The 14,802-nt window shown below is 44.1% G+C and overlaps 2 protein-coding genes across 3 annotated transcripts in view; both read left to right on the top strand.

Annotated features, from left to right (window-relative positions):
* PDCD1LG2 (programmed cell death 1 ligand 2) overlaps positions 1-2,326 on the top strand; it is a 63,934-nt gene extending 61,608 nt beyond the window's left edge. Inside the window, exon 7 of the mRNA XM_036084146.2 lies at positions 1,694-2,326. Coding sequence (XP_035940039.2) covers positions 1,694-1,699 — 6 coding nt within the window. The 3' untranslated portion in view covers positions 1,700-2,326. The remainder of the gene's footprint in view (positions 1-1,693) is intronic.
* The window catches only part of RIC1 (RIC1 partner of RAB6A GEF complex), a 347,665-nt gene that overhangs the window by 122,511 nt on the left and 210,352 nt on the right, over positions 1-14,802 (top strand). The gene's annotated exons all lie outside the window — the stretch shown is intronic.

Raw genomic sequence — 14,802 nt, 5'->3', positions numbered from 1 at the left:
CTAATCATAGCTTGGTCTTTCTGGTGACCAGCCCCATCCAGGAGCTCACCAAGAGTCACCTCTTTACAACTAAAGACAGTGCTATCATCCAGGAAATTTCAAGGGATTTGGGAACTCTGTCAGGAAGTGAAGTCAAAGGCCAAACATTAGAACAAAAGATGTTCCTAGTGCTCTTATCTAGTAGGAAATTACAAGGATTTTAGGAATTCTGTGCCGGGAGCCCGGGGCAGAGACCAGTACATATATTTTCTATTATCTCACAAAAGCAGATTAAAACAGTAGAGTGAGGGATATAAACAGCTACCATAGGTCCCTGCAAAGGCCTCTAAGGTATGCACATGCTTCTTGGAACATATTCGGAAAATCATGTAGCTCTCAAACTATCACTTTATCCCAAAGCCCACCTTCTTTACGTATCCTCGGAATCCCCGGAAACGCCCGCCCCACGTCCAGCTTCCTCCCACGCAGAGCCCAAGCTGTTCCAGGGAGGGAGGTGGGCGTTGGAGGAGGAGACTCTAACAGCCTCATTCACCTGGGCTCGTGAGTTTTTAATTCTGCCAGAAGTCAGTGTATTTTTTTATAGTATTCTATGGCTTTACAAGAAGTACAAATACTACATGAGAGTTCAGAGATGGGGAAAATGTCACTTTAGGCTGGGGATCATCAGGGAAGAGGGAAGTTTTCTATGGAGGAGGTAACATTTGAACCAGGCAAAGAATGGAAAGAACAGACTATTCTAGATAGAAGAGACCAGGGGGGAAAGACAGAGGCAGGGAGACACGGGCATCCGTGGGAAAAGGCATGGGCTCCTAGCCTGGGAAGAGCCAGGTGGGAGATAAGAGGAAAGACCATTGGGGGCCATCCTATGAGCCAGGAGTTCCAGGCAAAGGGGGTTAGATTTTACTCCTCGGGCATGGGTGCCTCAGTCAGGTCTCAGCAGAAAGCAAGAGGCACACTCAGGAGGGGTGACTGAGGCACACTTACACGTTAAGGCACGCTGTATTAGTTACAAATACAGAAGCAAGGTTAGGGGAGACCAGTGGGGGAAGTAGAGCACCCTGGAGCTAGCAAGAACAGGGAAGAGTTGACCAGCCCGAGGCCTGAAGGGGAAGGGGGAAGAAGGAGTTACCACGAGGCTGGTGAGAAATAGTAGGAGAGGGCCACCCACAAGGATAAAGCCAGTCTGCAACCTGTCTGGGAGGTTGCTGAAGCATGCACACCCCAACCTCACGGTGTTGCCCATTACTATCTTCTTTATCCTCTAGCCTGAGAGAAAAGCAGGGAATGGAAGCTAGGGAAAAGAGAGCCCGATGAGCTGTCCAGTGTCATCCTCCTGGGACCTGAGCGGGGTAGAGCAGAGAGGAGAATGAGTCTGCAGGAAACAACGAAAATGTCTGGTACAATGGGGAACTAGCAAAGGTTTTGAATAGGGGAGCCCCATGAACTGAACCGAGCTGGCTGCCGGCCAGAGAATGGAGGGAACAAGGCTCTTGCAATAGGTCTGGAGAGATAGGCTGAAGACGCAGACCCAGGGCAGTGGTCGAGGGGTGCAGACAAAGGTTAGGACCTATGCTGCCCTCGGATGCATGAGCTTTTCCCCTTTAGCACTTCCTCACTCCAATCTGATTTTTGAGAGCTTATATACTTACTAATCAGAAAACTGACTTTCCTATTTGTGGACTTCTCTCCTCAGATTTGAACCTGTGGTTTCAGGAGCTGGGGTGACCTGATGGGACATCCTCCAGAAGCTTCTGGACTCTGAACAAAAGAGAGGCAGCACCCGGCCACGTGTGCTCAGGGAGGCCAGGCAGCCCCCCACGCGCCCCCGTCGATCCAGGCGCTCACCCCTGCAGCCTGTGACTCTAAACAAGCACTATAGCACTTTAGAAAATGACCCCCCGGATCCTAGACCCCGATGTGTTCTGAGGCTCCTTCTTGCTGCCAGACTGAAAACAAGGGAATTTCCCCCCCTACTTTTCCAAAGTGATTTCCAGAAGCAGAGATGAGTGGAAATTTTCAGTTACAGAAATGGACCAGTTGCCAATACAGTTATTTTTATCTGCAGTTTCTTCTGGATTCTGGAAAAGCCTGTTGAGGCCATGAACTCACAGAGCTTTAAACAAAGTTGAGCCATAATTGGCATATCATATGGCTTAGTGGAATCTTGAAAGAATCTGAGTTATTTTAATTAACAGAAAGCATTTAAGTACACAGTGGACAACTCCAAATTGTGGAGAAAGGCCGTTGAGTATTTTTGTGAGATCTAAATCACCAAGCATTTGTTTTAACCTGTGATGGCCCCATATTAAATGATTTTTTAAAACTACATCTTCCCTTTTAAAAATGCTATTTTTTTTAACCTCAGAAACCAATGGCATATATTTAAAAAATTTGGCATGCTAATGTGCTGTACCTACAAAGATTTCAGATGGGTACCCATAATGGTCAAAGCCCCAAACGAAGGCTCCTTTCCTGGCCCTCTCTCTGACTTTAAACTCCACCTTTCAGTGCTCGGTCCATGTCTGGGATACAGCGATGCGAGTCAAGGCCTTTGATGTGGAGTCCCCTTCTGTGGGTGTCGAGGGGAAGGGTAACTGCATGCAGCGACAACTCATTAATCCTGTTAAATTTGGTCTGTGTGCTGCAGCTATGAAGTTTGAAGTTCAGCTATTGTCGAGCACAGCAGAGTCCTAGGTCAGTGGGTTTTCTCTCTGGATTTGGATCCATGAGGATTGGAACACATGTTATTGTGTTGTGTATCCTTAGACTGTGAGCTCCCGGAGAGCAAGGAGGGAGCAGGATTTTGTCAATGCTGCAGCGTGTTGGGTGGGATAGAGGCCTCATGCACAATCAGCTCTAAGGCTCATCCTAATATGGAAGAGAATGGCTACACGTAACATTCTTACTTTTTATGACCATAATATGAATGGCTAAAAAGCATGTAATGGCAATCCTTAAAAACAAAAGAGCTGGATGAGTTCTGTGTCTTAAAAAAAAAAAAGTACCTTTTACAAAGGAAGCAAAAATAGCATTTGGGAGAGTTTGAGGAATTGAGAAAGACCGAACAAACAAAAATCACCTATGATCTCATCATCTCAACACAAGTATTTTCATTTTTGCTGTTGGCTTTTGGTCCTTGTCCAGACATGTATACGATTTCAGCCATAGTTGTGATTTTCTATCCTTTTTTTCAAATTTATCATCGTACCACGGGCTCCCACCTATGTGGCTGACTAGTCCTCCTAATTATCATTTTTTAATGGATGCATGAGTCACAGATCATAAAGAGCAGGGATTGGGCCCAAACTCTCTTCATCCCCTGACCATTATAAGCCCATATTTTGACTATGGACTACAGTGACATTTAGGCTTCCTAAGGATTAGTATAATTTCAGAAGGGTGTTTAGGAATCCCTGAAAAGCCTGGGTATTTCCATTTCCCCCAGTGCACAGACACCTTCATAAATGACCTCAAGTCCCTTTGGGGATGGCTTCAAAGTAGATCTACAGTATTCGTGGCATTGTTGTAGGATACTTTCTGAGAACTGGGGAAGAAGCTATGATTCTCAGTTGTGAAAACTCAAGTCAGATTTCTATTATATAGATCAAGTAATGCTTTGGTAGGCTGGCCATCCACTGAATTCTTAGGACCCACCACCACTGAAGATTTCCTACAAGTAAAGAATTCTGATTGCTATTCTGGAATCTTATCCTCTCCACTGAAATCAGGAAGCCCATCTCAGGGGCATTCCTCCCAGCACCCTTGGCCTGCAGAAAACAGCCCCCTGGAAGTGTCCAAGGTGGCTGGGGCTCCCTCTCTAATGCATTTCTCAATGCTTTAGTGAAGGGAATATTCCTTGGGCCCTTTCAAGGTGAGGAAAGATGCACAGTTTACACATGATAAATTACTCCATTATTCCTAACTCCTTAAACCTTTAGGATCCTTCCTGTACGTTATTCCACAGAAATTCTATCAACTCAATGCCGCTGTTGAGCACAGGTTTCAGTCAAACTAAGTAAACAGACCACTCCCAGCTGCTCAAACTCATACATTTATTTCAGCTTGCTTTCACTGTATAACAAAACTTATGGCTTATATTTCTCACTTATGCTTTTATGATTGTGTATGTTAGCAACTTAGGCTGGGTTCAGCGGGGGCAACTCATTTCTGCTTTATAGGGCATCAGCTGGGCTCACTCACGCATTTGCTATCAGTTGACAGATGGCTTGGAGGATGCTGGTCTTAGGTGGCCTCACTCACATGTCTTGGAGTTGGTGCTGGCCATGGGCTGAGCCATGTACCTTCAGCAGGTCTATCCGTGCTTTTTGGACCAGTGTGGAAGCTGGTCCAAAAGAGCAAAAAGAGGTCCAACCCCAATGTGCAAGTAGTTTTCAGGTTTCTGTTTGCATCACATTTGCTAATGTCTCATTGGCCGAAGCAAGTCAGATAGCGAGGCCAAAATCAATGTGGGAGAGACTTACGTGAGGGCCTGATCTACAAAAATGGTATATATATAATTTCCTGGGGACTATTGCTGTAACAATCTACCATAGCATTAAGTCCAAAAACCCATGGAAAGTGTATCATATCAGGGCTACCTAAATTTGGCCCCAACCCAATGCTGTATTCTGTTTTCCTTGGGTCTGATACCCTTAGAGTCCAACTCAGTGTATATTAATGAGGTTTCTTCTAGTATAAATTTAACAAAATCTTGTGATTCTTTTGGAGTAAAGCCTTTCCCTCCAGAGCCAGCCTCTGCCCTTCTCCCCCTGAATATGCTGGTATCTGACTCTAAATAAAAGCCCAAAGACCATGAGAGCTGAGAGCAGTGGGGTTTAAAAAGGATAGGGATCCCCATGCAGGACAGCTGTCTTATCTGTGCTTGTTACAGGTTTTCAAGCAAAGGAAGGCCGGTGTCATCAAATAGGAAAGGAGAGACTTCTCCCAAGGGAAGCTCAGACCTAGCACGGATAGACTGTAATGCAATGAATCACAATGCCATAGCCTGCCCGAGATTACCAGTTCCCATTTTCCATTGGCAAAGAGTTCGGCTCTGAGTTCAAAGCAAATCACCCCCAGCATCCAGGGTGTGGTCTGCTTCCTAGGACCACTCCTGGTATCCAGTCCTGTACCAGCCAGGGTCCAGTCAGGAAAGTGGAGTGGATTTAATATTAGGGATTGGTTATAAAGATATTAGAAGGCAGAAAGAGTGAAAGGTAGATACCAAAGAAATCCAAATATTAGAGCTGCAAACGGCAGCTAACTTTCTGCTGTGGGCTGCTGACAGAAGGGACAAATGCAGGAGCTGGAAACAGGAAGAATTCTCTGCCTCCCCCATTCCCATCCCCTAGGGCCTCCCAACTTGAACTTTATAGGAAGCCAGCCGGCAAGGCAAGCTGGTAAATGCAGTTTGCTGAAGTCCAGCCCGAGCCTGGCAGAACACAATAGAGGAAGGTAGGCTTGGAACTGAGAACAGGAGGTCAATAACCAACCAATTCTTGCATCAAAACTTATCTAGGTAAATAGAGATATATTCCCTGGGAGAGGAAAATACAGAGACAATGGATTCTAGTTAGATTGTGGCACAAGGAACTTGCTTAAACTTTGTGGCCTTTGACCATATAACAAGGGCCTAATATATATTTATTGATTAATTGGATAAGAAGATAGCAATTGGGAACTGCTTTGGCCAGGAGCATAGGACAAAATAAATTTATTTTTAAATGCATTTTGTAGAAGAAGTATCAGTTGCATCATTTGATTGCAATTGAAAGAAAACCTGATGCAAATGGGCTTATATTAAAAAAAACAGAGTGCATTGGCTTCTGTAACCGAACAGCCAAAGGTGTGGGTGGGCACAGGGGCCTCTCTACCATCTCTTCCCTCTGCTTACTTTTTGTTCACCTGTTGTCAAACACGACTTTGTATTCTCAACAGCAGGCTCCTCTTAGGGGAAGTAAACTCCAAACAGCATGTTTTCTGCTCAGTTCTGTTTGTCCTATAAAAATAGAATTCCATGTTAAAACAGAACAGCTACAAGAAGTACAGAGGAAGCAACTAATGCCCAGAATTAGGGGTTGGACAGATCGAACAGAAATATAACCAGGCTAAAAAGAAAGAAAGAAAGAAAAAAGAAAAGAGAAAAGAAATATAATCAGACTGCTGGTCAAATCAGGGAACTTCCCAGTGTCTCAACCCCCTTGCTTTAAAACTCAGCACATGAAATGCTCAACTTACAGGTAATTTAAAGTTTAAATCAAAACGAAATTTAAGGAGGCCTTTTCAACCATAACATTGGCAAATGCTTTTTAATGATAATATTGCTCCAGAATATGTTGTCAAATTGGTAGACTCATAAATTGTTAGTGGTCATATAAATCAGTACAGTTTTTTTTTGAGGTGTATTTGTCTATAGATCAGAGGCCGTACAATTTGTCATACCATTTGTTTAAGTAATTGTACTCTGCAAATCTGTAAATCTGAAATAATCCAAAAAGATATAGAAAGCTAAAGACATGGAGACATTCATTGCAAATATAAATATATGATTTTTAAAAAGATTTTCTTTATTTGACAGGGAGACATTCATTGCAAATATAAATATGTGATTTTTTAAAAAAGATTGTACTTGTTTGACAGAGAGAGAAAGAGCGCATACAAGCAGGGGGAGCGGCAGGCAGAGGCAGAGGGAGAAGCATGCCCTCCATGGAGCAGGGAGCCCGATGCGGGACTCGATCCCAGAACCTTGGGATCATGACCTGAGCCGAAGGCAGACGCTTAACCGGCTGAGTCACCCAGGTGCCCCTAAATATGTGATTTTTTTTAAAAAAAAGGTTTGCCATAACATTGAATGAAAAAAAGCAAGGTATATAACTCTATACTCAGTTCAAGTTAAAAAAAAAATGAACTAAAAAATATGCTTGGATATGTAGCAAGAACCATGTCAAGGTGTATATTTTTTACACAAAAATACCATTCCATTCCAAGGATTTTTCTAAAGGAAATCGTGGACTGAAGCAAAATGTGTCTTATATGAAAAAATGTTCTAATTACAGTCTTATCCAGATGGCCCCAAACTGGAAATGACCTGTCAAACAAAATGGAAGTGAGTTAGTCATAGTAATTTGTATTTGGATTGCGGACTACCATCTAGTCATAATATGACAGTTAAAAAGATTATGTGGGAATATGGAATAATTGTTATGATATAATTCTAAGTAAAACAAATAATTTCTCACCCTGAGCCCATCACTATGTCACTCAGTTTATGTACGTGATCTCTTTTCACGCTCGCACAGTCTAATGGATAGGAAGTGTGCTATATTCATTGTTCAGATGAGAAAGTGCAGACAAAGTTCCTTAGTAATTTCCCCAAGTTCACACAGTTAGTAGAGCTGGATTCAAGCCATTTCTCCTTATCTAACTATCATGTTATAAAACCCTAGACACTTGAGGATAAGTAGCAAAAGTAAAGAGAGAAACAGAGAGAGAGAATCAGCCTGGAACAATGATGTGGGGGTCTTATCATAATGGTTTCCTTTCTATTACTATGTCAAGTCCAAATAAATAAATACAAAACAAATAAGAAAAATGTGAGAATGGAACAAAAAGTTGGGAAGAAGTATGTATACTAACATATTAATAGGGTTTTGTTAAAGTGGTGGAGTTGTGTGGAACTTTCCCCTTTTCTCTATTTTACAAAAATTTTTGGTAATGTACAGCACTTTTTTTTGTATTTAAATATTTATTTTTTTAAATTTTATTATGTTAATCACCATACATTACATCATTAGTTTTTGATGTAGTGTTCCATGATTCATTGTTTGCGTATAACACCCAGTGCTCCATGCAGTACGTGCCCTCCTTAATACCCATCACCAGGCTAACCCATCCCCCCACCCCCTCCTCTCTAGAACCCTCAGTTTGTTTCTCAGTTTCAGGTATACAACATAGTGATTCGACATGGACATACATTATGAAAGGATCACCACAATAAGTCTAGTCACCATCTGCCACCCTGCAGAATTATTACCATATTATTGACAGTATTCCCTATGCTGTGACTTATTTATTTGATAACTGGAAGTTTATACCTCTTCATCCCCTTCACCTATTTTGCCCATCCCCCCACAGCCCCCTAACCTCCAGTTTGTTCTCTGTATCTCTGAGCCTTTTTCTCTTTTGTTCTGTTTGTTCATTTGTTTTGTTTGGATTCCACATATAAGTGAAATCATAGTTCTCCTCAAAATCTCTGAAAGAAATGACAGATACTCATATTTCTAATAACACTGCCAGGAGTACCATTGCTATTTCCAAGTATCACAGTGTCTCAGTGGTCCATAAGCATAACGAGCTCTGGTTTCCATATCATGATATATATCTATATTTTAATATGGAATGCTTCACAGAATTGTGTGCACAGGGCCATGCTAATATTCTATCTTTCCAATTTTAGTGTGTGTGCTGCCAAAGGGAACACTTAAAATTTAAGGGAACTTAAATTGTGGTGATCCTTTCATAATGAATGTCCATGTCGAATCACTATGTTGTATACCTGAAACTAATAAATATGATATATCAGCTGTACTTCAATAAAAAAAAAAAACGGGGGCGATTACTTCCACAAAGTCCTGTTTTTAGCACGTTTGGGAAGAAAATCTAAAAGCACACATTCCTTCCTTTTTTCCTTCCTCCTCTCCTTTGCTGTCTCAACTGTGAAATTAGACTAGTAATGACAGTCTCCATCTCTGTCAATGTGATGAGATTGCGGTCAATTTTTATTTTCTTTATATTCTTCCTGTATTTGGAAGGTTTTAAAAAACACATTTTATGTTTTTATTTATTTGTATTTTTTTATTTGTCAGAGAGAGAGAGAGAGAGAGCACAAGCAGGGGGAGTGGGAGAGGGAGAAGCAGGCTTCCCGCTGAGCAGGGAGCCGGATGCGGGACTCGATCCCAGGACCCCGGGATCATGACCTGAGCCGAAGGCAGCCGCTTAACCAACTGAGCCACCCAGGCGCCCCAACATTTTATGTTTTTAATCTGAAAAAAAGAAAAACCCAATAAACTTGATGTTTTAAATTATTTAATTTAAATTTAAAAGATTTTTAAAAAATATTTTGAAATTTTAGGGGCGCCTGCGTGGCTCAGTGTGTTGAGCATCGGCTCAGGTCGTGATCCCTGGGTCCTGGGATGGAGCCCCGCCCCCGGCTCTCAGCGGGGAGCCTGCTTCTCCCTCTCCCTGTGCTCCTCCTGCTGCTTGTGCGCTCTCGGTCTCTGTCTCTCTCTCAAATAGGTAAATAAATAAAATCTTAAAAAAAAAAATTTGAAATTTTAGAATTTTAGTGTCTATCTCTTGAAAATCAAAAGGTTGCATGAATGCCAAATATTATAGTATTTTTGGCAAAAATTCTGTACACACAGCCTGTTTCTGTCCCTCCTGCCAAGTGCGCACTTTCACCCCTGCTTCTAAGAGACTCCAAAAAGAAACTAAAAGAAAAGCTGACTAAGTGAAAGCGTGCGGAGGCGCGGGGCTGCCGGCACCCGGCCTGCTCAGTCAGGTGTGCGGACCGGCCTGGGGCAGGACGTGTGACGCGCATGTGACGGGCGAGCCCCTCCCGGCCGCCCCACGCGGCGCCCGGGGACTGCAGCTCCGAAACCACCCTCCCGGGGCAGGCAGGTCAGGGGTGGGGAGCCACAGGGGTCTCTCCGACACACACACACGGCTTGAGTTCTTGTCTAAAAGCGAAGAGAAGGAAAGAACAATGAGCGTGAGGTGCTGGAATGTGACGTTTGGAAGATGTCCCGGGAAATGCCCGTCCCTCCCTCCTCAGCCCGGTCCCCGTGAGAAGCGAAATGAAAAGTTCGAGCCCCCGAGTCCAGGGTCTCTCATGGTCCGGGAACCAAACTGAGGGTGACAGAGGGGAGGGGGGGTGAGAGGATGGGGTGACCGGGGGACGGGCATTAAGGAGGGCGCGTGTGGGGAGGAGCACTGGGTGTTGTACACCACTAATCAATCGTTGAACACTAAAAAAAAGAGAAAGAAAAGTTCAAGCCCAGGCTGACCAACGCTGCACTTTTCTGAGTGTTCATTGATGAGACGGGGGTGTTCACTGGACTCCCCAACAACAGCCTCTCCCTTTCAGGGCCATTTGGAGGGAAAGGCCACTGGTCTAGTCCCAGGGACCCATCAGATCCATGTTGGGGCTGGGAACCCCCCCGTCAGCACCGTGTGAGATGTGAGGGGTCCGCAGTCTATGAGATACACCGCACTTTCAGGGATTCTCAGGGGGCTGGAGAAATCCACACGGGAAAAGTTGTAGAAAAACCAAGGCCACATACAATTGAGTGTCTGATGCAAGGAAACAGACCGTAAGACTCAAAGTAATTGGAGGGGCGCCTGGGTGGCTCAGTCGTTAAGCGTCTGCCTTCGGCTCAGGTCGTGATCCCAGGGTCCTGGGATCGAGCCCCGCATCGGGCTCCCTGCTCCACGGGAAGCCTGCTTCTCTCTCTCCCACTCCCCCTGCTTGTATTCCCTCTCTCGCTGTGTCTCTCTGTCAAATAAATAAATGAAATCTTTAAAAAAAAAAAAAAAAAAAAAAAAGACTCAAAGTAATTGGAGTGGGTGGGAGGGAGAAGCACAAGACTAGTGAGGGAACGAGAAATGTCCTGGGCCTGGAAGGTTTTTAGTGACAGGTAAGGAGTAGATCAGTAATGGCGGCAGGGCTGATATTCCGAAACCAGCAGGGGCACTTGTCCAAAGGCTGGAGAAGCATCCTGGAAGCTGGTTGTTAAGTGGTGGCCAGGGGGATATCTGGGGGACCTGGGGAAGCAGCAAGCCTCAGGAGATGGCCAGGATGGTGGGGGGCCACTCAGGGTGCTTGGGACAGTGCCTATTTTCTATCTAGATAGTTCTATCCACTACAAAGGTGCAACCATACCAGTATATGCTGAAAATCAGCCCTGAATGAGGGCAAACTGTATAAGAATGTGTAACACTTGTTTTCGTATGGCATTTCATTTGATCTTCCTATCTGTCTATCTACGTATATGTCTGACTAGCCATCTGTCTATTTCTCTGCCTGCACATTTATCTGTCTGTCTGTCCACAAGAGACCAAAAACATAGGCAAAGGTGCAGATGTGAGTCTGAAGGCAGCTGTCACTCATCTTACATTCAGTCATTTCATCATTCCTCTCACAAACTCAGGGCCTCTGGGTGTTGGGAGCTGGGCACTCAGCTGAGGAGTCCATCCAGAGCTGGAATTGTCACATGGGAATCAGGTCTCAGGCCACAAGCCCGGATACGCAGCCAGGTCAGAATCTGCAAATAGCAACAGAAGGGAACAAGTGAATCATAATCTGAGTATGGATCCGAGTCAGGCGTCAGGGGAAGCTGGTCTGACAGGGAGGCAGGGGACAGATCAGAAATCCAATCACAGTGTTTTGTCAGGAACTGATGGCTATCCAGCATTGCAAACAGGTTTGAGAAGGAAACAAATAGAGCCTGAACCAGCTGGACTTGACAGTAGTAATATCATCATCATTTTGATTTCCGTGGCAAATGCAAAGCATTTTCAAATATCTGGTTGAGCCTCACTGCCAACTGGTAAAGCAAATAGTGCAAACATTCTCATCTTACCGATAAGGCAAATCAGGTTTAGAGAAGGAAAGTAACTTGCCCAACGTACCCATTTCTTTTTAAGTAGAGTTACCAGTTGGGTAGCTCAAGGAGATGCCATAAACACAGAGTATCTTCATTTTTATCACAGCACATACAAAGAGTTGCATTTATATGCATATGCATCAGTTAATACGGTTGGGAGAAGAGGTCAGACTGACAAAGCATCTATTAAAAAAAATTGTCTTTTTTTCTCTTTACCTCTGTCTTAATCAGCGACTTGTATAAGGGCATAGATGAGCCTGTACCATCTGAAGACTAATAAAGCAGGGAGAATAGTCAATCAGGTAAGTGAGGGTTTTCTAATCTAAAATCCCAGCTTGACTAAGTCAAGACGAAGGAGATAGAGTATAAAGTCTTTCCTTTAGGCGTGTGGGCACCGAAGAGGAAAGAAGCTTGCTTTGTTAGCATAAATTAGAAAAAATTCTAGGGACTTAATATAAAATAATGAGTGACATCATACTCATAAACTACAAATGTGCCGTAACGACAAATGCGGGTTGAATTGAAATCCAATTGCTAAAAAGCTGAGAACTTGAGCACATGTGATAGCAGGATACTGTTTAGGACTGGGAGCAAAGAGTTTTACTGTAACTTCCATGTCTAGACCAGCCTGCATATAGAGTATTTTGTTCTACTCTAGGCCCTACGTAACTGGGACACTGATAGATGGGAATAGATTTGGAGTGAGGCACCCAAAATAGTGATGGGGCTGGGAAACACTGTTGATTAGGAATACTTGAAGGAGTTGGGTGTATTTCTCCTGGAGAAGAATTATCAAGGGAAGATGTGAAAGCCAAGTTCAAGAGGTACAAGTTACACTGAAGCAGAGTTTGACCCAGAACTGGCAAGAACTCACTAATAACTAGAGCTACTCACCAAAGTTCATCTCCCAGCTTTTGGAAATATTCACACATCCCGGAACTACCATTTTTTCAGGATGCTGTAGAAGGTATTCTTCCCTGAGGAGGTAAACTCATAAGGTCTCCTTTTTATCTTGAGATCCTATAACTGTTCAAACTAGTCACTCAACTTCCTTTAGGGTCAAGGGGGGATCCAGTCTCTGGTATTGTTGCGAAATGTAAGTGAAGCTCCACCCTAGAACCAGATGCATCAGAGAGGGGTAGATGTGGAATGAGATGGGTTCCAGCTCTACCCCTCTCCAGAGACTGGATCTTTCATCAGCAGCATGACTCTCAAGATCTTATCCTAAATGAACTTTCCTCTGCCAAGATATTCTAATCAATCTATCATCAGATGATCCCAGTTTCCATCCCTCATTGGTATGGTTCCTTGAGAACTATGTCAACTTGCCATATTCCTTTTTTTTTTTTTAAGATTTTATTTATTTATTTGACACAGAAAGATAGAGAGAGAGAGAGCACAAGCAGGGGGAGTTGCAGGCAGAGGGAGAGGGAAAAGCAGGCTCCCCGCGGAGCAGGGAGCCCGACGCAGGACCCTGGGATCATGACCTGAGCCGAAGGCAGACACTTAACCGACTGAGCCACCCAGGCATCCAGCCATATTCCTTTCTCGATATTATTACTTTTTTCTCTAAACTCTGTTTTTAAACTCAAACATCCCGTTTTCAACACTCCTTGTATCTAAGAACAGAGTGAGGCTAATGACACAAATGAGAAACTATGTAAAGGGTAGTCAATATCTGCCTTTACCTGGAGGATAGCGTCAAGATTGAGGAAGGGCTGTCGTGAAATTCTGGGCTTGGTTTTAAGGCAGTAGCCAGGGGTCCTACTACCTCAGAGAAATGCATCCAGATAGAATGGTCTCTGTAGGCAAAGGAAGTGGTTGTGTCTGGGCGTGTGAGGAGGGATGCTGGGAAGTCCCTACCCTTCCCCCTACACCAATACCACCTGCATGTCTCCACCTTTCTGCCTGAACACTCACCTTCAGAGATAATTTCCTTTAGGCCTCAAAGCCTTTTTAGGCTTTAAGAAGCTCTTTAGGAGCTATTGATTAATGCAACCAGGGCAACATACTAAGACTTGGGAGAAAGAGCCATTTTTAGGGAGGTAGGGTCCAGGCCTATCCTTGGAAGATGCAGTTATGGGAAAACCACGCTGTGAATCTTATTTACCACTGATCTAGTGCTAAGCACTATATACTAGACGTGAGGGAGACAGAGATAGTAACGCATTATTCCTGTCCTCAAGGGACTTGCAGATCATAGAAGTCATCTTTCTAACCTTTTACATAGTTGTATCCTATATAAAAGGAATGATGTCATAAGATGACTCAAATGGGGAAAGCAGCTGGGGTATGTGTGGTTGGGTAATCCATAACCCATGACAGGGCCTTTACCCTCCAGTCACTGGGGGGGGGGGGGTAGGGGGGGGTGGCTAGAAACCACTGGTTTGGTCACTGGAGGTCAGTACACCCAGGGAGGGAACTGGGATCCTGGAAGCACTGGAGGGATGTCCAACAGTACCTCTCAGGTGCTGGGGCCATGAATTTTTCTGTAGGATTTTATGTTTTCGGGCAATCCTTTACAGAATTAAGTAAGGAGTGCCCCCCCCCCCCCCCCCCGCCAGGGCAATACTGGTAAGACTGAAGAGCTAGAATTCCTCAGGACTTTCCTTTGGAGCCTCAGACAGAGGAAGGCAGATGAGAGACATAGCGTGCTGCAAAGCAGACTTTTTACCCCAAAAACACTGGAGGATGATGAAACACTCTCCATCAGTAACAACGTCTAAACTTCTGCAGAGATACACAACCATGGAGGGGTGTGTGGCAGAAGCTCATGGGGAAAGGGGGAAATGGGGAGTGATTTCATAAAGTTTCCTAGTTGGGTTTATATGACCTTTTCCAACCTGACTTGAGATTAGGGACACATCCACAGGCAGGTCCCTGTCTTTTTCCTCACAGGTGAGATAATCAATCTCAAAGGTAAATTTAAAATGTTCTTTCTGGGGAAAAAAAATCTTGTACCTTGGAAATAGCAGCTTCTCTCCACCTCCACACCCCAACTTCCTATTTCCAGCAATTAAGATGTCATGAAATATTGGCCCCCAGTTTAAGCTGGTGTGCCTCCTTACATAGGGCAATTTTCTGGTAAGAGCTTGTTTCCTGAAAATCCCAGGGTTTTCACTTTTGCATGAAGGTTGGC

The sequence above is a fragment of the Halichoerus grypus genome, chromosome 14, assembly GCF_964656455.1.
Source record: "Halichoerus grypus chromosome 14, mHalGry1.hap1.1, whole genome shotgun sequence".
Classification (NCBI taxonomy): Eukaryota; Metazoa; Chordata; class Mammalia; order Carnivora; family Phocidae; genus Halichoerus; species Halichoerus grypus.
Note: the sequence above shows the minus strand (reverse complement) of the source record. Positions and strands in the feature narration are given on the sequence as shown.